Source organism: Zalophus californianus, chromosome 5, assembly GCF_009762305.2.
Source record: "Zalophus californianus isolate mZalCal1 chromosome 5, mZalCal1.pri.v2, whole genome shotgun sequence".
Lineage (NCBI taxonomy): Eukaryota > Metazoa > Chordata > Mammalia > Carnivora > Otariidae > Zalophus > Zalophus californianus.
Window position 1 is genome coordinate 32,388,002 of NC_045599.1, and position 24,008 is coordinate 32,412,009.

The 24,008-nt window shown below is 43.5% G+C and overlaps 1 protein-coding gene across 3 annotated transcripts in view; it reads right to left on the reverse strand.

Moving 5' to 3' along the window:
- Positions 1-2,893: 2,893 nt before the first annotated feature.
- The window catches only part of DNAJC18 (DnaJ heat shock protein family (Hsp40) member C18), a 28,930-nt gene continuing 7,815 nt past the window's right edge, over positions 2,894-24,008 (reverse strand). For all 3 annotated transcript variants that reach the window (XM_027607127.2, XM_027607129.2, XM_027607130.2), the window contains exons 4-9: positions 18,593-18,738; positions 16,027-16,212; positions 14,429-14,538; positions 13,334-13,443; positions 11,016-11,188; positions 2,894-6,215 (exon numbers count right to left, since the gene is read on the reverse strand). In XM_027607127.2, coding sequence (XP_027462928.1) covers positions 6,091-6,215; positions 11,016-11,188; positions 13,334-13,443; positions 14,429-14,538; positions 16,027-16,212; positions 18,593-18,738 — 850 coding nt within the window. In that variant the 3' untranslated portion in view covers positions 2,894-6,090. The remainder of the gene's footprint in view (positions 6,216-11,015; positions 11,189-13,333; positions 13,444-14,428; positions 14,539-16,026; positions 16,213-18,592; positions 18,739-24,008) is intronic.

The window sequence follows — 24,008 nt, forward strand, 5'->3', positions numbered from 1 at the left end:
CCCAAGTTGAGTCATTATCCAAAGAAATAACATCATAGCTCTGACAGGTGTTAAGAAAGAGAGGAATGCATTTTTTGTTTTGTTTTGTTTTGTTTTGTTTTAAGTAGTCTTCATGCCCAATGTGGAGTTGAACTGATGATCCTGCCATTAAGAGTCACATGCTCTACCTACTGAGCTAGCTAGTTGCCCTGCAATGAGAGTATTTTAAAGGGAGATTTTTGCCCAGTCTGGGGTGTCAGGGAAGGCTTCTGTGAGGAAATGGGATATTTGTGCTGAAACCTATTAAGATTACCAGGAGGCACTTAACAAAACAGGTAAGGGCAGGTGAGTTGGAAAGGGTTCCAGAAAGAGGAAACAGTATTCATAAGGTCCCTGGGGCAAAAGGAGTTGGCAGAGTATAGTAATTAAAAGGCTAGTATGGCAGAAAAGAAAAGGTTGTATGGGGCAAGAAGGGTCAGTGGCCAGAAACTTGGTAGAAACTTGTTAAGCGTTAGGCTGTGTTAAGAACTTTGATGGTTTTTATTCTAGGGGCAAAAGAAAGCTACTCAGGGGTGCCTGGGTGGTTAAATGTCTGCCTTTGGCTCAGGTCATGATCCCAGGGTCCTGGGATTGAGCCCCACATCTGGCTCCCTGCTCCGCGGGAAGCCTTCTTCTCCCTCTCCCACTCCCCCTGCTTGTATTCCCTCTCTCGTGTTCTCTCTCTCTATCAAGTAAATAAAATAAAATCTTAAAAAAAAAAAAGAAAGCTACTCAAATACTTTAGGCAACAGGGTGACATAATTTATGCTCTGAAAAGATCTCTCTGGTTGCAGTGAGGTGTACAGATTGGAGGTGGCCCTGAGTAGATGTATAGAGACTACTTAAGAAGCTATTACAGGGACGCCTGGGTGGCTCAGTCGGTTAAGCGTCTGTTCAGGTCATGATCTCAGGGTCCTGGGATCAAGTCCCACATCGGGCTCCCTGTTAAGCAGGGAGTCTGCTTCTCCCTCTGCCTGCCGTTCTCTCTCTCTCCCTCCCTCTCTCTGACATATAACTAAAATCTTAAAAAAAAAAAAAAAAAAGAAGCTATTACAGTTTTTGGAGCACCTGGCTGGCTCAGTCAGTAAAGTAAGAGGCTCTTGATCTTGGGGTTGTGAGTTTGAGCCCCATGTTGGGTATAGTGGTGGCTTAAATAAACTTAAAAAAAAGAGAAGCTATTGCATTTTTTAAAGATTTATTTATTTGAGAGAGAGAGAAAGAGTGCACACACGCAGGGGGGAGGGGTGGAGGGAGAGGGAGAGAGAAACACAAGCAGACTCAGGGCTGAGTGCAGAGCCCGATGTAGGGCTTGATCTCACAACCCTGAGATCAGACCTGAGCTGAAACCAGGAGTTTGACGCTCAACCAGCTGTGCCCCCCTCCTCCCGCCCCGGCACCCCAGAGCTATTGAAGTTTTTATCAGAAAAAGTGGCTGGTAGTTTTGCAGTCAGATGGTGTCAGAGGAGATGAAGGGAGTAGTTAGATTTAGGCTGTTCAGGAGGTCAAACTGATAGGACTTAAGGAGGGAGGAGGGGGGAAAGGGAGCCAAGGTGTTCTGTCTACTGCTGCAAACTGCCACAAAATGTCATCACTTAAAACAGTAACCGTATTATCATTTGCTCGTGATTCTGCAGTTTGGACAGGGCTTGGTGGGGCAGCTCATTTCCGTCCTGCCCTTCGGCTTGGGTGGCGGCCGACACGGCTTGGCTTGGGTTTTATGTCTGGGTGCTCAGTGCTTGCTGCTGACTCGGTTGTTTGGTTCTCCTCTGCATGGCTTCTCCATGTGGTTAGCTTAGTGTTCACAGGGTGCTTGGACTTAACATGGCAGCTGGCTTCCCCTAAGTGCAAAAATGGAAGCTGCTAGTTTTACCACATTTTGCTGGTTAAAGATCAAAGGCCAGTTCAGATTAGAAAGGGGACTACACAAGGGCACAAATATTATGTGTGGTCCTTTGGGGGATACCAAATGAGGTCTCCCATACAGAGTTTCCTAGCTTTCTGACTTTCACACTTGGATGGATGGTGGTGCTATGCAGGGAATTGGGAGCACCGAGTGTTGCTTCCCTCTTCTGTTAAAAAAAAAAAAAAAATGACTGCATTCTGTAAGGGTGATTATATTTCAAGTCTCTTCTTCAGAGGTGCTTTCACTGAAGCCTCCGGCTGGATTGAATTCCTCTGTTATAGCTCCCCAAGATTTCCTTGGTTTCCCCTCTGGCATTCATCCCGCTGGGGAGCACTGTCTGAGGTTAGCTTCCCCCTCAGATGTGAGCTCCAGGAGCCCATGGTGCTGGGTCTCACTTGTTCCCCAACCCCATCCCCAAACTCAGCCCACTTGACACAGAGTAAGTTCTCCATCTTTGATGAATTGAATCTCATCTCCATCTTTTTCCCCAAATGAAAGGTATTATTATGAACCATGCATTGTACTTTTAGTCTTTTATTTATTGTTAGTTATCTCTGCACCCAACCTGGGGCTCAAGCTCATGACCCTGAGATCAAAAGTCACATGTTCTTCTGAGTCAGCCAGGCGTCTCCCATGACCCATCCTAAACATGGGTCATTGGGAACAAGGCCATTAAGGAACTGGGATACCACCTGGTTTTTGGAAGCTAAGTAGTTTAGCTCTGTACATTGGCTGTAATAGGCTTCGGCTGCTGTTGTTACCTGATGGAAAAAAACTACAGAATTGGCGATGCCACCAGTTATCTGTTGTTCTAAACACCAACAGTTCCAGTGATGGATTCAGGAAGGCTGGTGCAGAGGAGACACACTAGGCCTCCTCTAGTCCCAAGTGGCTCCAAGGGAGTGAGGCAGTATGTGGTGCCCAAGGATGACATGAGCAAGGGTAAAAGAACAAAGGGAAAATATAGACCCATTCTTTTTATATAAAATCGTTTAATTTCTTTCTCTGTTAAATTACACTCAATCCAGATGCAGTGGATCAGGTGACCAGAGTTTTCAGGATTCGTATTCCCCCCGGAGCTGATTCCATCTGTGTCAAACCCGGCTCTGGTCACAGAACATTCACATCTTTAATTCCAAATACTGAGTGTGATGCAAATGATGTAATCAATATCGAACACATGGATATATAGTTACTCAGTGGTCATTGCAGGAGGTATCAACAACACAGGCTCAAAAATTATGATGTAGAGTAACTTGGCCCTTTCCAGAAATAAATATATTAGAACACTAAGCTTATACCATAAATGAGTCCAAAATAAATACTAATTAAGAGCTAGCTTCTGTGAGGAACAGAGCATGCAGAGACAATGAACTAGTGTGGCCAGTTGTAACAGAAAACTTCTGGAATCCCACCAGTGCCTCCTCACAAAGCCAGTCCTGAGCGTGAGGATGAAAATGAGGAACAACACAAGGCTTGGCAGGGCTGCTGGATCCCATGTTCCAGTGGGGTTTGGAGTTCAGTGTGATTTCTAAGAGTTTCCAACAGAAAGCATAGCAACGGCATTTTCTTACCGGTCACTTGTCCCAAGTTGGGAGGCCTGGAGCTGATCAAGGAAGCTCAGAAGTTTTCTGGTTTGAACAGATGAACCCCAGGGTTGCTAATGGGGGGACAGGGATTCCTTGAAGCTGTGGTGTCCTCTGTGTGAGAAGGTTTTCCCCCCTCCCCTCCTCACTGCTGATCAGGCAGCGCAGAGAGCGCTTTCATTCTGATGAGTGGGAACTTCACCTTCTTCGTGAGCCGCTAGCCCTGCTTCTTAGCCCCACTCCCACCTCAGAGCTAGCTCTCCATTCTGCATTGATGCAGAGAGCGACATGGCAACACAGCAAGAATCAGCCTGACCTAAGGAGTTTATACATCAACAGGAACCCTTCCAAAAGATGTAGGCAAGAGGAAGACGCTTATTTTACCACCATGCAGACAACTCATCTAAAACAGAACCCAGGAAATTAGGGTGTAGCCATATTCTGGACCGTGCCAAATAGATTAAACTATTCTTCAACAAAGGCAAATACCCTTCTGCTGAGGAAAGCCAGAGGTGGTGTAGTCTCTTAGGTGATAAACACAACAGTACCATCAGTGCTATGAAAACAGACAAGAGACCTGATGCTTAATGGAGTTAGTTTTACCTCTCTTTAGTGTCATCACAGGTAACTCATCTCTGCCATGAAATCTATGTCAAGTCAATTTAATCATGGCCCCTTTTTTCTAGCAGAGACTGGAGCTGGGGAGGAGAGAGCTTTGATTTGTGTGTGTATAGGGAATCTTTCCATAAGCCTGTTTGGCTCACAGGCATATTTTATAGTGTAAATCCCCTCAGCTACTCAGAAAGGATCAAGGAAGTCCCCCAAACCAGGAAGATAGACCTAGTTGAGCAGCAAAATCTGGCTATCTCTGGAGCTGCTCCCCTCCCCACAGCGGAGCAGGTGTCCCCTACCAGCCACCAAAGATCCACTCTTCACCTCTGGACCCATCTCCTGACCCTGTGAAATGTCCGTGTTGAACCATGCTAGACATGTCTGCCTAAATCAAGGCTGTGCCTCTGAAAGGACAAACTCTACTTTGGAAATCAGTTTTGATATAGGAACTTTCCTTCCCTCCTGAAGAAAACATGGAGTGTAGACTACAGTCACCTATTGATCTTCCAGGTTCTGACTCATGATGATCTAGGCAGTTCAACCCTGGAAGCTCACCTAGAGGAGAGGGCCCAGAACCACGGGGCCTAGGCAGTAACTTACATCTTCCTTGTCACCAGTGGGAAGGGCCGCCTGCTTTTGAGGGACCTCTTGTGTTGTATACAGAATTGTTATAGAGAGGGTCTTGCTTCCTCAAGGCCAGGGAGGAAGGTGTCTGGAGTGAACGCAGGACTGCCATAAAAAGGATACAGGGTCCCAGGGTCAGCCTACCACCTCGCTCTGCCATTACCAGCTGTATGACTGGGTCAGCCATTCATCCTCTCTGGGCCAATGTTCTCTTTCATAAACAAAGGGATAACATGTCTCCTTCACAGAGTTGTGAGGAGGCTAAAATAAGAAAATATATGTGAGAGCTCCTGCTTCATACTAGGCACTCAATAAATGTTGACAAATGAAAAGGCATCTCATGTCACAAGCTATGGGGCCCTGGGGTAAAGACAGGGACGGCTGGGACCAACACCGACCTCCAAAGCAATGGAAAGAGGGTCTTTCCCCTCCAGCTCTAGGCTTGAGCAACCAGCCTGGGTGGTCAGCAATACCTGCTCTTAGGCCTGACCACTGTCCTTCTGTGGGGTGCAGGGACTCCGGTCAAGTGTGAGGCTGCAAGAGGAAATGGCAAAAAACCACCCATATTCTCCGGTTCTGTGACGGACTGGGGAACCTGCATTGAGAAGCTGAGACTCAGTCTTGCGTTTTACCTTCATCCCCGGGTCCCTGCTTTCTGCTGCTGGGCTGTCCATGGAACTGTTTCTTTTACCCAGTGGCTTTTACTTTCCGGACCCTCTACAAGAGAAAGGGTTAAGGAAGTAAAAGAAACTCAAATCAGGCAGTTTGCTAATGCCAGTAACTCTGAACAGAGATAGGTAAATGGAAAACTACTGACTGTAATAATAGTTTACATCTCTCCACATTTCCCTTAGAAAATGCGAAGTTGGGCAGGCACCTGTTCCAAAGGCTGAATGCCGGGGGCCACGATGACTCACAGGAAGGGAGAGGTATCATTCTTGGTGTACACTGTAAACAACTAATATGAAGCTGCTTTGGCCATGCCTAGGAATGACTGGGTATCGAGACTTAACTGAAGAAGGGAAGGAGGAAGACAATGTGCATCTGCCCTGGGATGCCTGAACTACAATCCTAGAGGCAGGGTAGGCAAGGAGCAGGGGGGCTGCATCAAATGCTTGGCCTTTAATTCAATTCAGATGAACGGTTCGTGGCCCCTGGAGCCAATCTCCAGGAAGGCTTCTGTGATGACAAGTCTGGCTCCATGCTCAAGTGCCTTCAGCTCTGCCCACCAAAGTTAGCAACTTGTAAAATGTTCGTCATTTCCTAATTTTGTATTATAAAATGGAATTAGGAACATAAATAGTAACAAGTAGCAAAACCCCAACCCTGTGTAGGACTAGCATCCTCTCAGCCACCTCTGCGCAGGCCAATAAGTTTGGAAAGTTTTTCACAGTTTTCAAGTTTCAGCGACTCTGCCTTCTGTTTCAGTCGTTCATCTCTGTATAATCCTGCCAAATTTGTCAATTCCGACTCTGAAAGATAAAAGAGGTAACCAATTCATCAAGAGAGTTGGGCTCCTTTGTTTTGTTTCAATATTTCTGGAATCAAAGCTCCTTTTACTTTCATGCTTTTTCTTTTAATTATATTTAAGAAACGCTTACTCATTTATTTGAGAAACGCGAATCCGGCAGCTACGCTACACCAGGTGCCGAGGATTAAAGGCCACCTGTGGTCCCGGAGTCCTACAGTATCCATGCTCTATTATAAAAGCACTGGGCTTAGTTCTTATCAATAGAACATTTGGCACCAGTCTTAGGAAACGTGCACGTGTGCAGTAAGAGGAGACTCCGTTTCACGGCCTTCGTACGGATGGCTTTCAGATGGCAGTTGGGAGAGAGTGGAGCCCAATCGCCTGTTCCTGTCATCTGAAACAAAGACAGCTGCTCCATTCTGTCCCCTGCGTTGCTGGATCATAACTCAGACATGCTAACTGACACAGAGCCTCCCTCCGGTGGGCATGCCTTCTATAGAAGGCCAGGCTGCTGGCCGCTTTCTTCATTCCCTCACCACATGTGGGGTCCCTAACTCAAAGGCCAAAGGCAGCTGGGCTCTTTGAAAAGTGAAATCATCTGGATCCGGTGACCTTTGTCTCCTTGACTAAATGAATTTCATTTTCTCTTCATGGTGGAGAAGGTCATTCTATTTTTAACCAGAATATAATCTCTGCTGTCTTTGCCGATGCAACGGCGGTTTGGCTGCCTCTAGTTTTCATTCTTTTGTCAAGTTTCAGAGACATTCTTAGGAAGGAAAGCCTGAAAAGCACCCCCCAGAGACGTGTTGTGTATTAACAGGATGGCACGCTTGGATGGGCCGTGTGGCTTCTGAAAGCCTCCAACAGCAGGCAGCTCCTCGGTGTTTAAAGGACCATACTTGTGAAAATGCTATTTTAATCATTTTGAAATATGTCTATCCATTCTTAATCATCCTGCCAACAGATTTTGTTTTTCTTGCTGGAACGAGAGGCACCTGTCTGATTAATCAGCAAACTGACTGGAAACAGGAATTAATACTTAGCCAGGGGGAACAATGGGCATTGGTTTCTGAATAAGTTTCTATCAACACAAAACGCTGTCTGGCATTTCTGCTCACAATGATTCTATTTACACCAAGTAAGGCCCAAAGTGCAGATTAAGTGCAGGACTCCAGGGTGAGGGGTGGCCATGCATGAAAACCCTCCCTCTACAATGGAGGCTCAGAGCCCGGGCCCTAGCCCAGCAGTGGCTTGGCAAGCGGCGTGGCTCCTGGGCCCCAGAACAATGTGCTCTCACCCGCTTATGCGGGTGCCCACGCTGCCTGCTTGCCGGGGCTTTGCCTTGGCACCGTCATCCTTGCAGGCGATGCGGCTTCCTGGAGGACCGGGTGCCACGCCCAAATGAAAGCCCCCCCGCCCCCCCCGGGGCGTGCCCACCGCACCAACTCCATTTCCCTGGCTTCTCTGGCGTGTGGGAAACCTGTTCAGGAGGCCTCTATGCCTTTGGTCCTCTGGAGTCACTGTTATGCCCGCATATGGAACAGATTCTGTGGCTTTGCTTTTCCTTCAACGATTTCCTTAGGTTTTTTTGTTTGCTGAGCTTATCTCAATGCCTCATTGCCTGACATCTCATTCTAGAAAGAATTAAGGGCTAGTGATTCTTACTGTTTTCTACATTGAAGTCCACTCTAACAAGCTGATGAAGGATTAGATGGATGCTTTTCTCAAAATGTCACTAGCTTTACATAAAGTTCATTAAAACCAAGTTTCCATGCTCCAGGGGTTGAGACCCCTGCTCCAGATCAATGACTTTGCAACAATGCCAGTGTTTCAAGGAACCACGTCCCAAATGCCCACCACCATGCTTGGAGAAACTTCTCTCCAGACTGCCAGTGAATGCTTTTGCCCTTCCATGAGTAAAAGGTCAGCTCAATTAATATGTTACTTTTGATACATTTTGACTGTTAATACTCAGTGACTTCTAAGTAAAAAAAAGAGAAAAAATCCTTGGAAGGGGCATCAAGACAACAGCTTTTTTTTTTTTCTTCTTTACCAAATGTTTCCCTTGCCCCTTGTGATAAATGGACAGAGCATTGAGCCTTCCAGGCAAACAGACTCAGGCAAATTGCTAAAGAAACAAGTCCCAAAGCCCCTCCAAAGAACCCTCTGCACTCTTGTGGTCTGGAAGACCGCAGAGGATCCCAGCCACCCTCGGGATCCAGCTCCATGAGACAGAACTACATCCAGTCTAGCCAGGTCACGCAAGGCCTGGACTCCAGCAGGAACCAAGCACTTACTATATGCCAGACACCAGGCTAAGCATTATACCCATACCCTCTTCTATAGCCCGTATGGCGTCTCTAGGAGGAAGTGCGTCTTATCCCTGTTTCAAAGCCTGAGCTTCTACCCACGGTGCTGCCCTGGTCCAAGGCATGGAAAAAGTGCTCCTCGGCCGGGCAGGGCCAGGATCTCAGCTCAGCTCTGCCAGGCTGGGCGGCAGATCCTGCCTGTTACTTTTGTCCATCCCAGCCTGGTGGCCACTTCCCCTGGCATTGGGTTGATTATCTAGATGCAGCTGTGGAGGAGTAAACAGGGCAATCAGTGTTCATAGTAGGGGATTACTCACAGAAGTTCACTCAGATTAAGCATTCTAAGGGAAAACAGAGAAGAGAAATGAACAAAAGATTAAAAAAGACAATGGCTAACTTTGCTAAAAACATTTTCCATTCGGTATTTTGCCAAGAGTGAACTTTGTTCTCAAGTGGGTTTATTTTTACAACCTCCAAGTGCTAAATTTAACCTTGGCGGCACTTGCTGCTGGATCTGGAGGGCACATGCTGCTCATTCTCAAATGGCATTTGGGTTGTGGAGAGAGTCTGGACAACCACCCTTAAATGCCAGAAATAGATTTTTAAGGGGTGTGTGCGGATAACCCCCTCTTTGGAACTTGTGGGTACATGCATCATGCTTACCCATTGGATTTTTATTTATACCTAGAGAGTACCAAAGTCCTGAAACTAGGCCTCATGAATATGGGGAGAAGCCTAAAAGCCATTTTAGATGTAATCTTTACCGTGAGCTCTTTGCATAGTTCCAGCTAGGGAGTGTATGTGGGTGTGTGTGTGTTTGAAGAATGTGAAATGCAGATTTTCATCCAGTTCTTGCAGAAAGCAACAAATTCAAAACCCTCCCAGGGTTGAATACAATGGGGACTTTTAGGACACACACTGTGGCCTTCACCTGATTTAGATCTGTGTATAAAATGCCTTTCTGTCCAAAGCCTTTTCTTGCTCCAAAATTCTTTCCTGATCTTTGAAACTCACAACAACTAGTTTAACATGAAGTAGGGTACTTCCTGACCTCCTCAGTTTTTTTCAGTATTTATTTTTCAATAAATTTTAAAAAGCAACTTCCTCCTGCTTAATTTCCCCTTACGTCTCAGAATCATTGCCCATCAAGCTCCTAATGCACCTGAGAGTGGAGGTGGGCTCTGCCCTACAGAAGTAGAGGGCAGAGACAAGGTCCCTAGGGGCTAGGGTAAGGATGCTAACCCTGCTCTGTGATTTTTAATCCGCACACATTTTCATTATTTTCCAGGCCTGAGAATCCTCTCTTCCAAGGATATTTGTTGAGCACCTGTTCCGGAGCAAGGACGGTGCCAGGGGCCTGGGACACAAGATTGGTAAGACATGGCTGTTACCGTCAGAGGCCCACAGTCTGGCAGGGAGACTGACACGTACCTACAGCGCATGAATGCTGAGAGCAGTACTGTGTTAGCAGCACGGACCAGGTGTTTTAAGAACACATAGGAAGGACAGATTAACGTGGGGGTGGGGTTGGGCTGCATGATGGGTCAGCAAGGGCTTAGCAGCGCTGTGACTGAAGAGCTAATCTTATCAGGCACTGGTAGACATTTAATGATATCCAGTTACACCATTTAAAAAATGAGTTCGTTTGCTTTTTAAAAATTAAAGCCACATTTTATAAGATACAGTTAAGGTTGTGTGTATGTGCCCCCCCGCCCCCCGCACAGGTGTGCATACGTGTGTGTATGTGTAGAATTCAACTGGGATGAAAAGTGAACCTGCTGGCTGAGAGGCAGGGCTACCCTTGCTACCAGCACTCCCCATTAATACTCAACTGGAGTTGTAAGCCAACGGGCGGATACTGACACCCCCATTGTCTCCAGAGAGGGAACAGAGTGGAAGGCCTGCTCAAACCCACCCTTATTGAAGGGGCAGACCCAGAGGTAGGGTCACTTTTGATCTAGGTGGCCCCAGCCAGCTAGCACTGACTTTTGGTCTGGCTCAAAAAATTAGGCTGGATCAATCAGATTTTCCCATAGGGAATGTGGAATTATGAAACTGGACCAATCCAGCTAGAAAGGGGCCAATAACTAGTGGGGTTGTGGGAGCCGGGAGAGCGATGGGGAGGGTAGCAACCAAAACCAACCAGGGCAAAACCAGGCTCTGAAGGAGGAAAACTTGAAGAAGCAAAGGAAGGCAATTGGCAGAGAGGAGAGTGGGGCAGATGGGCAGAGAGAAGCAGACACTCAGAGACAGACAGATGGATAGGCAACTAATGCTGCCTGCCTAAGTTCCTCAGGTTTCCAAATTCTGGCCACATGTATCCTGACGATGAACTTCACTTTTTTGGTGGTGTCCCAAATGGGTCTCTGTCCTGTCTCTGATCACATAAACACGTGCTACTCAAACAAGGAGAGAGGAGGGATTGGGAAGCTGGGCATGCCTCAGGTTGGAAGCATGACCACCAGTTAAAGTCCCTTTTTAGAACATCTTACTTTGTTGTTTCTCCTTCCAACAGCTTGTCTGGACGTAATCAATGTAATCCTTCTCTATCGTCTTCTCCAGGTCACGGAGAGATGCTCCTCTGTAGGCCTTCTCAAAGTTTTTATCCACAAAGTAAGGCACCTGCAGGTTCTGCGTTTCTCTAGAGATGGTGTAGCCCAAGGTCCTGAGACAAGGAGAGGGAGGCTCAGGTAAGCTGGTTATATTTGACAATCTCACTCTTAGCACTGACTGCACAGATATCATGACCATAATCCCTTCTTCATAGGGCAGATGCAAGTACCACTGTCTAATACTAACATTTATTATTTCTGTAGCAACTGTAATGTCATCATTATGTGAGTGTATTCATATTGTGAATTCAGCCTCAGTATAGTTACTTTATTCTCTTCAAGGATTTACCTCTCTTATATTGCTTTCTGTGCTAAAAGTTGAGTGCTGAATGCTTTTTTTAGTATACTTGCTGCCGAAGTGAGCACGAGTGCTGAATGCTTAAAAAAATGTTGTACATTGTGTAGGACCTAGCATAGTACCTGGCACAGACCAGGCTATTGGTAAACGTTGAGCAAATGAACTGATCATTACAGTCACAAATAACCAGATAGCTTACACCAACCTAGCATCAATTTTTAAGACAGGAGAGAAAGTACTTCACACACAGCTGCTAAGTGAGAACTGCAAAAACCTCAGACAAAAGATTTCAGTGATGCTTCTGCACCAACTCTCTGTGGGTCTAATATTTCCAATGGTATGTGGTGCTCAGAAACATCAGTAGGTCTGGGTTAACTAAATACTAACCAAAAGGAAGTATAGAAAGAAGCTCAAATTCAAGTTAAAACAATGTGACAGCAATGTGCAAAATCCAGGCTAGTTTTATTCAAACTAGACAAATTCCATCTCAACTGTAGTTAATATTTTCCCAGCTTTCTCCTTTGATCTCTCTACTTAAGCATCGTGCTGGATGTCTAAGGGTTCAGGCCATGACTGCTCCCACCTCCATCTGGGAAGGTGTTAGCAGGGCCGGTTCATCTCTGCCCCACTAGCTGGGCAAAAAAGGAGGGAGAAGTAGCAAATGGAGAAACACAGGAAGTCGGGAAATAGAGGGAATCAGGCCAGAGTGACCTGAGAGTAAAAACCCCTCTCTGAGACTGAGCTTCCTTCTCTGTAAAATGAAGATACTGATCTAGAATACAGTCTTCAGTCTACAGTGATTGCTAGCAAAGACTCTTCCTGTTATGTACTGCCCCATGGGTTCCACATTTTCTAAGGTTTTTTTTATTTTTTTAAAGATTTTATTTTTAAGTAACCTCTACACCCAATGTGGGGCTTGAACTCAGAACCCCGAGATTAAGAGTTGCATGCTCTACGGACTGAGCCAGCCAGGTCCCCCATTTTGTAAGGTTTTTGTCTGCTAAACCATAATGAGTAATGACACATTTCTCATCTAACTTAAAATAATTAATCCAGTGGGATGCCTGGGTGGCTCAGTTGTTTAAGTGTTGGACTCCTGATTTCAGCTCACGTCTGGATCTCAGAGTGGTGAGTTCAAGCCCCATGTTGGGCTCCATGCTGGGTGTGGAGCCTACTTAAAAAAAAAAATTAATCCAATGATCCTCAGACTATGAACCAGAGTTATTTGGAGAGCTTATTAAAACTCAGATTGCTAGTTCTCATCCTCAGAGTTTCTGATTCAATATGTATGGTGTGAGGCTTAAGAATTTGCATTTCTAACATGTTGCCAGTTGCTCTAGATGATGCTGGTCTGGGGACCGAACTATGAAAACTGAACTAATTGAAATAATTAATTGAAGAAATAAAGAAATTCCTATCATAGCTCATAGCAAAGAAATGTGATACTATGGTTTGACTGTGCAGCCTCATCATGAATAAATGTCCCATTCTTCCAATTACTTAAATTGAAAGTAATCACTGGATCTCAGATACTATGTTCCCAACCCGGAGGAGTCCGGTGATCCGATCACAAGCTCAACAGGGTCCATTCTAAAGCTAACATGATGATAAGGATTTAATCTGAAACTGGTTAGTCTATTCATCCTTCAGAAACCAGTTGCTGCTGTTCTGTGGCTGACCGGATGATGTCGCTGTGGAGCAAAATAATCCGTGGCCCGAGCACACAGGAACCGCCTACAGTAATTTTGGGTCTCTGCACTATATTACTATCCTGCTGTTCCTTTAAACAAAAAATCCGTGTTTTCTACAAAGGCGAAATGTAATGTTAGCAGTACCAGCAAAATGTTCAAGTCTTTTACCCTCCAAATTGTTAAGAAAGATTTATAAATATTTGACTTACGATTTATAGAATAGACTGTATGGGGGATTAGCTGCTAGCAGCTGAGTAATGACAGATATAATCACAATCACAAGAACTGGAAGTAACTGAATAAATGCAGAATACGTGGTCTGAAAAAGAAAAAATATTTGGCGTAAGTGTTCTTCATCAATATAACGCTTACAGAAAACAGGATAGTTTTCCCAAAGAAAATTCAAATTACTGCAATATATTGCACAAAGCCCAAAGCTTTCCTAGGAAGACTGTTCTCTCTGCGGAGAAGACTGAAGGAGACCCACCCACAACCTGTATTGACAACACCCAGTAATTCTCATGCAGCCCCCTTTTCTGAGACCAATGAAGCAGACACTTCTGGGTGAGTCTGCCCAGACTGTGACTCCCATGGGGCCACGTTAGTGTTATGCAGCTCTGTCGCCTTGGCCACAGCTGAATGGACTGGAGACATCTAACCCTAGCAGGGGTAATCACTTCTCCCTCCCAGGAGTTTGGAACTGAGACTCATCATACTGTTCACTGCTGGGCAGTCACTTGAAGAAAGGACATGTACTCTTAGGCAGTGTGGATGGGCTATCTGTAAGAGGAAGCAGAACAAGCTAGGCTGCTTAGAGAGAATAAAGCAGATGCAGAGAGGCAGGAAAGGTGGAGACAATCTGGCCACAAAGAGTCATGGAAAGATAGCTGCATGGGTGCCTGACTGTACCTTAGTTTCTGGTTCCCATCTGTCCTGAGGCCCATGTGCGCTTCCTGCCCTTGAGCTTCATGAGACCCCCTAGATCCCTTACTTTAAACTCCCTTTAGTTCTGAATATTTTGAAGGGGGTTCCTATTTTCTGCAGGGAAGAAAACCTCGGTCAAGACAGCCCCACAGGGGAACTGATTTCCTGGAACAACCACCGAAGAACGGGTGGGGAAGGAGGTACCATTCCGGCCTATTTGGGCCAGTGGTCCACCCCTTCCTACCACTACCTCTGCTTTCCTAAAACACCTTTTAACAACATGACTCAAGTTGAACTTCCAAAACCTGATCGTAGACGCCGTAAAAGTCCGCTCAGTACAAGTGTGGATGAGCAGTAGTTGGGCTGTCTGCCCTTGGTACCTGAGGTTTCTCTGCTTCTTCTTCCTTCCGCGTCTGCGTCCGCTCACGTCGGTGCCGCCGGCGGTAATAGTGGTTATCATCGGTCACATGTGAAAACATATGAATGTTTCCTGGGAAAGAAAGAAAAACTTAGCATGGGATATGGCAAAACACTCCTTCCTTGCTTTTTCCAAGCTCCTTGCTCCCAGCTAGGTTCTCCGATGGCCGAGTATTGTCCCATTTTACTCAGCAGAAAAAGAAAACAGTAGGTAAACCAAGTGAACCAGGTGTAAATGGAATGTGCTTAGTTCTCCTGCTTTTATTTAAATAGTCCTTTGGAACTAGTGAGCGAGAGAACCCCAAAAGTCTAGTAAAGAAAGAGCATTTGGGCCATGAATCCTGTCTGACACGCTCTTTTCTGCTTCCTTGCCCAGTATCAGATTATGTCACTAGTGTCTTCCTTCCTCTTTCTTCCTTCCTCCCTTCCTTCCTTTCTTTCGTCCTTTCCTTCCTCCCTTCCTTTCCTTCTTACTTTCTTCCTTCCTTTCTCTCTTCCTTCCTTCTTTCCTCCCTTCCTTCCTTCTCTCTCTCTCTCTCTTTCTTTCTTTCCTCCACACCCAGCATGGAGTCCAACATGGGGCCTGAACTCAGAATCCTGAGATCAAGACCTGAGCTGAGATCAAGAGTTGAATGCCCAACTGACTAAGCCACCCAGGCATCCCAACACTAGTATCTTTAACAGCAATTCATAAAATTCAGTTTACTTCCTGGGCATTTAATTACCCCAACATCAGGGGCGCTTGGGTGGCTCAGTTGTTAAGTGTCTGCGGCTCAGGTCATGATCCCAGGGTCCCGGGATTGAGCCCCGCATCGGGCTCCCTGCTCAGCGAGAAGCCTGCTTCTCCCTCTCCCACTCCCCCTGCTTGTGTTCCCTCTCTCTCTGTCAAATAAATAAATAAAATCTAAAAAAAAAAAATAATAATTACTCCAACATCGAACTCTCTGGAGGTAGTTTTCTAACTTTTATCTTTATATAGCTGCTACTTTGCAATAATGATAATAGGCATCTTGCTACTTATTTATAAAGCACTTAAAAATATCTAATCCTCACAGCAGCCCTGTGAGGTAGATATTATCAGTCCCATTTCTCAGGTGAGGAAACAGGATCAGAGAGACCAAGTGATTTGGTCAAAATCATGCACAGTTGGAGGCTGGAGACTTGCCTCAAACCCCAGCTCATGTGATTCCAAATACTTTCTTTTTTTTTAAGATTTTATTTATTTGATAGAGAGAGAGAGAGAGAGAGCAGAAGGAGAGGGAGCGGCAGTCAAGGGAGAGGGGGAAACAGGCTTCCCGCAGAGCAGGGAGCCTGATGCAGGGCTCAATCCCAGGACCCTGGGATCATGGCCCAAGTCAAAGGCAGACACTTAACTGATTGAGCCACCCAGGCGCCCTGATTCCAAATTCTTCCTCTTTCTACCATACCATGGTCCCTCTATTCAGATCCTCAAAGAGGAGCTAGCTGAGATACAGAAATATATATATGTATATATATATACATATATATGTGTGTGTGTATATATATATATATTTTTCAGCTATAATTTTGAAATACTCACCTGTAGGAAAATGTCCTCCAAAGAAGACATTGAATAGCTCTTCTGGAGTGATGTCAGCTTCGAAGTCCCTGTAATAATTATAAGGTCTGCCTCGAGGGGCAGTGAAAGTCACTGGTTCATCTCCATATTCATCATAGCGGAGTCGCTTGTCAGGATTGCTCAGGACTGCAAAGGCATTTCCTATTGCTGCAACCAAAACCAAAAAGTATCTGAGGACACAGTTTTTGCTGTAGCTGAGGGTGATGCAAGAAGTAGCAATGAAGAGCCCAGAGCTGTTGGCTGCTGGATGACCTCACAGGGGCCTAAGAAAAGGTGCTTGGACCTAGAAAGTTCACCAGAGTTCTTGCCCTTGACATTTTCCGTGATCTAGTTTGATAAGCCAGAAGCAATATTGGACTCAAGATGAACTAAGAACTATTGCTTTCATTCATCAAAAATGTGTCCTTATTTCCCTTGAGAGCAACAGTTCATACATAAGCAGTGGTATTCTAACTTGAAGTCAGAAACAATCTCCTAAATAAAATAATCAGTAAAATCAATTGCTTAGCTAAAAGCAAAGTCCTCACTAATCACAGTCATGTTTCAGCTTACTTTAGAAAGTAGGCTTTAGAAATTAAGAAACCTATCTCCAGTGTCTCAATGACAGATCAAAGACTGGATAGATTACACATGCTTACTATCACCTCTTCTCCCTATGCACAAATGTGCAAATGTCCAATTAAAATTCATTTAAATATGCAATCAGTGCCACTAATCAAAGAAACCTTGAAAAGAAATCTTTAAGACATCCCCATTCCCTGCCTCTAATTCAGCCAACACTATGAGAAACACAGTCAGAAAGAGCATTTCTTTATGATTCTTCTAGCGAGGGAATTATATTAAATATTTACAGCAATATAACAGCTAAGTAGAAAAAACAAACAAAAAAGGCTAAATAGGGGGTGCCTGGGTGGCTCAGTCGTTAAGCGTCTGCCTTGGGCTCAGGTCATGATCCCAGGGTTCTGGGATCGAGCCCTTCATCGGGCTCCCTGTTCCTCGGGGAGCCTGCTTCTCCCTCTCCCACTCCCCCTGCTTGTGTTCCCTCTCTCGCTGTGTCTCTCTCTGTCAAATAAATAAATCTTAAAAAAAAAAAAAAAAGTCTAAATAGTTGCTTCAACATCACATCCCTTGAAATCTGGCCAATTTCTTATAGAAATGGCATTACTCTGTGAGATACTTTATGTGAAGGTGTAAAGAGAATGTGGGTTATCTAGTGGTTTCCTTGTAGAAACTGTGGGGAGAACAAGATTCACAATGGCACATCAACAAAGGGAGATTATCTTTTGAGGTAAACGTTGACTTTTAAAATTTTTTTACTCTTTCTTTAGAAAAATTCCAAATCTACAGAAAATTTGAAAAAATAGTAAATAAATACATGTATACCCTCTATTTGACTCATCAACTGTTAGTATTTGCCACATTGCTTCCCTCAACTCTCCATACATACATAAATACATGCATACATGTAGTATGTATACATTTCTTTTGCTGAACCATTTGAAAGTAGGCTGCAGATATTATGGCACGTCATCCCTAAATATTTCAGCATCTATCTCCTAGAAGAATCTCCTACGTGATCACAGTACCATTATCATAGCTAAGAAAATTAACTTCAACCCATGCAATTCATGCGAGGTTCATGTATTTGCTTTTATATCCTTTTAGTTTCTTTTCCTCTAGAATAGTCACCTGCCTTTTCTGCTTTTCATTATATTGACTTTTTTGAAGAGCAGGTCAATGTTTTTTGTAGAATGTCCCATATTTTGATGGTTTCCTCATTATTAAATTCAGGTTGAACATTTTGGCAAGAATACCACACAGGGGGCACCTGGGTGGCTCAGTTGGTTAAGCGACTGCCTTCGACTCAGGTCATGATCCTGGAGTCCCGGGATCGAGTCCCGCATCGGGCTTCCTGCTCAGCAGGGAGTCTGCTTCTCCCTCTGACCCTCCCCGCTCTCATGCTGTCTCTCTCTATCTCATTCTCTCTCTCAAATAAATAAAATCTTAAAAAAAAAAAAAAAGAATACCACACAGGTGCCATATCATATAATGTGAGGTGGGTCCAGTATTGGTGACGATAAGTTGGATCACTGGGTTAAAGTGGTGACAGCTAGATATCTCCATTATAAAGCAATTTTTCCCCTTTGAAATCAGTAGGTATTCTGGGGGATGATGCTCTGACAATCATGTGAATATCCTATTCAGCAAAAACCTGTCACCCGGCAGTTTTAGCATCCATTGATAATTCTTGCCCGAATCAAAGGTTTCCTTGGGGGTGAAGCTCTTAAGTAAGATTTTTATTTATGTCTCACATCTAAAAAGGTACCATTACAGAGAAATCAAATATTTTTTTTCCCCAAAGAAATTAAGGTAAGTGAATGAAGACGAGAGGGAGCTATGCTGATCATCACTATTTAAGAGGTATGGCAGAAAAGAAAGGCCCTACTTGTGGCCGTATAAAACGATTATAGGGGAGGCTGAAAACAACTTGACAAGTGCAGAATTAAACATTAATTCAGGATCAGACCTTTGAAAGCATCAGTTGCTCCAGGAGCACAATTCTTGTCAGGGTGAAATTTCAGGGCGAGTTTTCGGTAAGCTTTCTTAAGCTCTTCATCACTGGCATTTCGAGAAACTCCCAGAATTTCATAGTAATTTCTGCATTTCTTGATCCTAAAAACACACATCAGAAACATATATGTCTACAAAGGCCCCTTTTGTATTATTAACTGTAAAATAGTATGTTTACATTTTACATTTACATCTGATCCTCCAATCTGTGAGCCCCAAAACAAACCTAAAAGAAAACTGGTGAACACATTCATGAAACTTTCAAATTGATTAACAAGGTCCTCCTCCCACCGAGAGCTTAATGCTTTCAAAGTATTTTTACATCCAATATTTTATTCTTCCTGTATCCCTACAAGTGGGTAGAACAGACATGCTGATCCTTATATCAAGGTGCAGGCTAAGCCCCTGAGAGTTCAACCACAGGACGGCAAAGTCAGAAGAAACACCTAATCACTCTAGTGATTTCTCTCTCTTTTTCCTTAAGGCTGCCTTTCAAAACTTTGTTTTAAAAAGTTAATGTAGGGGGGTGGGAGGGATGGGGTGGCTGGGTGATAGACATTGGGCAGGGTATGTGCTATGGTGAGTGCTGTGAATTGTGCAAGACTGTTGAATCACAGATCTGTACTTCTGAAACAAATAATGCAATGTATGTTAAGAAAAAAAAAAAAAGAAGATAGCAGGAGGGGAAGAATGAAGGGGAGTAAGTCGGAGGGGGAGATGAACCATGACAGACAATGGACTCTGAGAAACAAACTGAGGGTTCTAGAGGGGAGGGGGGTGGGGGGATGGGTTAGCCTGGTGATGGGTATTAAAGAGGGCACATTCTGCGTGGAGCACTGGGTGTTATGCACAAACAATGAATCATGGAGCACTACATCAAAAACTAATGATGTAATGTATGGTGATTAACATAACAATAAAAAATTTTTTAAAAAGTTAATATAGGGGTGCCTGGGTGGCTCAGTTGGTTAAATGACTGCCTTCAGCTCAGGTCATGATCCCAGGGTCCTGGGATCGAGCCCCGCATCGGCTCCCTGCTCTGCGGAAAGCCTGCTTCTCCCTCTCCCACTCCCCCTGCTTGTGTTCCCTCTCTCACTGTGTCTCTCTCTGTCAAATAAATAAATAAAATTTTTTTTAAAAAAAGTTAATATATACACACACGGTAGAAGATAAATATCTAACAGTACTAAACTGTATACAGTAAAAAAAACTTCCTGCTTCCCTATTCCCTGCCCCCGATCTCCCACCCTAAGGACAACCACCGTTAGTGTTCTGTGAATCCTGTGTCTATGTATAGACACCTCTCCATTTTTTTTTTTTTTAACCTAGGAGCATATTGTAATCACCTTTATACATCCTTTTTTTCTTTAAACCAAAAGTTTATTTTAGAGATGGATTGATAACATATAGAAATGAGTACAGGATAAAAGTTTAGACTAGAGTGGCAGTTCTGAACTTTTTGATCTCAGAAGTTTCTTATACTCTTAAAAATTACTTAAATCCCCAGAAGAGTTTTTGTTCATGTGAGTTATAGCTATCAATATTTACCGTACTAGAAATGAAAACAAGAAATTTTAAAACAGAGTGATGATATACTATATATCAGGTAGCTTCTCAAAAATCCCACTCTACTGTCATGAGAGAATGAGAGTGAAAAAGGCAAATAATGTGTTTGTACTATTATGAAAATTGTTTTAAACTTGCAGACCCCCAAGGGTTTTGGGGTTCCCAAGCTACACTCTGAGAAATGTTGTACTAGAGCATGAACTCGGGGGTCAAAATGCCTTGGTTGGGATCTTATCTTGCTGTGTAATTAACCTCTGTGCCCTAGTGTTATCTTCTGAAATGGGCTAATAATTTGAACTATATTTCACAAGCTGATATCATTTAAATGAAGTATTCATCAAAGTGCTTGCTAGCATGTGACACCCCATAAATATTGGCTATTATATATCTATGTCATTCTTTTCAAAAGCTGCATTGCTTTTATGGATTATATTTATTGCATTTTATGGATTATATGTATCCTCTACTGATAGGCACTTACAGAATATCTCCAGTCTTTTGCAACTACACAATCCAGTTAGGCAGAGAGAGGCCCAGAGTCTTGCTCAAGAGTTCAAAGTAAGTCAGTAACACAGGCTGGACTATAAAGCAGGGTCTGGAATGTCAGTCATGGTCCTTCCCCAAGAGCTGCCCATGGGGGTCCTTTGGCTCCCCAGCCCAGTTTCCAATCTCTGCTTCCCTGGCAGATACTCCTCTGCCTCTTTCTCTCTTTTGTATAAATTTGTTATTTGTTTAATAACATATTTCTTGAGCTACAATTCACATATCACAAAGTTCACTCTTTTAAAATGCACAATTCACTGATTTTTTACAAAGTATATTCACAGAGTTGTGCACCCATATCACTATCTAATTCCGGAACATCTTCACTACACCAGAAAGAAACCCCAAACTCATTGGCAGTCATTCCTCATTTTACTTCGCAACCCCTGGCAACCAATAATGTACTTTCTGTCTCTATAAATTTGCCATTCTGGACATTTCATATAAAGGACTTTTGTGTCTGGCTTCTTTGACTAGCACAACGCTCAAGGTTCATTCATGTTGTAGTATGTATCAGTACTTCATTCCTTCTCTTACCAAGAAGTATTCATTGTATGGCTATTCCCCATTTTGTTTATCGATTCATCAGTTAATGGATATGCAGGTTGTTTCCATTTGGGGGTTATTATGGGCAATTCTGTACAAATGTTCATGTACAAGTTTTTGTGTGGAAGTATGTTCTTATTTCTCTTGGTATTTACCTAGGAGTGGACTGCTAGGTCAGGTGCTATGTTTAACCTTCTGAGGAACTGGCATTGTATTTTCCAACCTGGCCACACTGTTTTCCATTCCTACAAGCAATATATAAGTGTTCCCATTTCTCCACATTCTTATCAATACTTGCTATTGTCCATCTTTTTGATTACTGCCTTCCTAGTGGGTGTGAGGTGGTGTGGTATCTCACTGTGGCTTTGGTTTGTATTTCCCTAATGACTCATGATACTGAGCAACTTTTCATGTGCTTATTGGCCATTTGTAGATTATTTTTTTAAGTATATTTTTTAAACATTTGTATATATTCTTCGGAGGAATGCCTATCAGATCCTTTGCCCATTTTTCAGTTGGGCTATTTGTCTTTTTATTGTTGAGTTGTAAGAGTATTTTATATGTTCTAGATATAAGTCCCTTATCAGGGACTTTCAAACATAATTTGAAACATTTTCTCCTGTACTGTGAATTGATTTTTCACTTTCTTGATGGTATCTTTTGAATACAAAAGCTTTAAATTTTCATGAAATTCAATTACCTATTTTTTTCTTTTGTCATTTGTGCTTTGGGTGTCATGTCATGGAAGAGGTACATTTATGTTTTCTTCTAAGTTTTATAGCTGTAGCTCTTACATTTAGGCCTTACTTTAGGTCCTTGAGTTAACTTTGGTGTTTGTGTGAGAAAGGAGTCCAAGTGCATTGTTTTGCATGTGGGTATCCAGTTGTCCCAACACATGTATTAAAGACAATTCTTTCCCCTATTAAATTGCCTTGGCACTCTTTCTTTTCTTTTCTTTTTTTAAAGTAAGCTCTACACCCAATGTAGGGATTGAACTCATGACCCCAAGATCAAGAGTTGCATGTTCCACTGACTGAGCCAGCCAGGTACCCCTGCTTTGGCCCTCTTGTCAAAAAAATCTGTTGAGGGTGCCTAGGTGGCTCAGTTGGTTAAGCAACTGCCTTCAGCTCAGGTCATGATCCCGGGGTCCTAGAACTGAGTCCCGCATTGGGCTCCCTGCTCAGCAGGGAGTCTGCTTCTCCCTCTGACCCTCCCCCCTCTCATGCTCTCTCTCTCTCTCTCTCCTTTCTCTCTCAAATAAAATCTTTAAAAAAAAAAAATCAGTTGACTGGGGATGTCTGGGTGGCTTGGTTGGTGGATGTCTGACTTTTTTTTTTAAAGATTTTATTTATTTTGGGGGGAGGGGCAGAGAGAGGGAGAGAGAGAGAGAGAGAGGAAGAAAAGCAGACTCTGCGCTAAGTGCAGAGCCCGATGCCAGGCTGGATCTCAGGACCCTGAGATCAAGACCTGAGCCAAGATCAAGAGTCAGACACCCTGGGATGTATGGGTGGCTCAGTCTGTTAAGTGTCTGACTCTTAGTTTTGGCTCAGGTCATGATCTCAGGGTCCTGAGTTCAAGCCCATGCTGGGTGTGGAGCCTACATTAAAAAAAAAAATCAATTGACCATAAATATAAAGGCTTACTTCTGGACTCTCAAGTCTATTCCATTGATCTACATGTCTATCCTATGCTAGTCTACATCATAACTGTAACTTTGTAATAAGTTTTCAAACTGGGAAATGTGAGTCCTCCAACTTTGTTCTTTTTCAAGACTGTTCTGGTTATTCTGGGTCCCTTGTATTACCATATGAATTTTAGGACTGGATTGTCAATTTCTTCAAAAAAGGCAGCGAGGGATTTGATAGGGATATGTTGAATCTATTGATTGATTTGAGTAGTATTACCATATTTCCAATATTAACCCTTAATAAAATAAGCCTTTGCAATATTTAGCTCCATGAACATAGGCAATCTTCCCATTTATTTACACCTTTTTTAATTTCCTTAAATGAAGTTTGTAGTTTTCAGTGTACATTTTGTTAAATTTATTCCTAAGCATTTTATACTTTTTATACATTTATACATTTTATACTTTTTTGATGGTGTTATAAATGAAATTATTTTCTTTTCCATTTTTGGATTGTTCATTGCTACAGTACAGAAAAACAATGATTTTTGTGTACTGATTTTGTATTTTGCAACTTTGTTGAACTCAATTATTCTTTTTTTTTTTTAAGGTTTTATTTATTCATTTGAGAAAGAGAGAACGAGCTCAAGTGGGGGGAGGCAGAGGGAGAAGCAGACCCCCTAATCAGCAGGGAGCCCAACGCGGGGATCGATTCCAGGACCCTGGGATCATGACTTGAGCTGAAGGCAGATGCCCAACCGAGCCACCCAGGTGCCCCTCGTTTATTAGTTCTAACTGTGTGTGTGTATGTGTGTGTGTTCCTTAGGATTTTCTTTCTTTTTTTTAAGTAAAGATTTTATTTATTTGTTTGAGAGAGACAGCACACAAGTCAGGGGGAGCGGCAGGCAGAGGGAGAAGCAGGTTTCCCGCTGAGCAGAGAGCCTGTCCTGGGGCTCAATCCCAGGACCGCGGGATAACGACCCGAGCGGAAGGTAGACGCTTAACTGACTGACCCACCCAGGTTCCCCTATTCCTTAGGATTTTCTATATTATATCATATCATCTATGAATACAGTTTTACTTCTTTCCA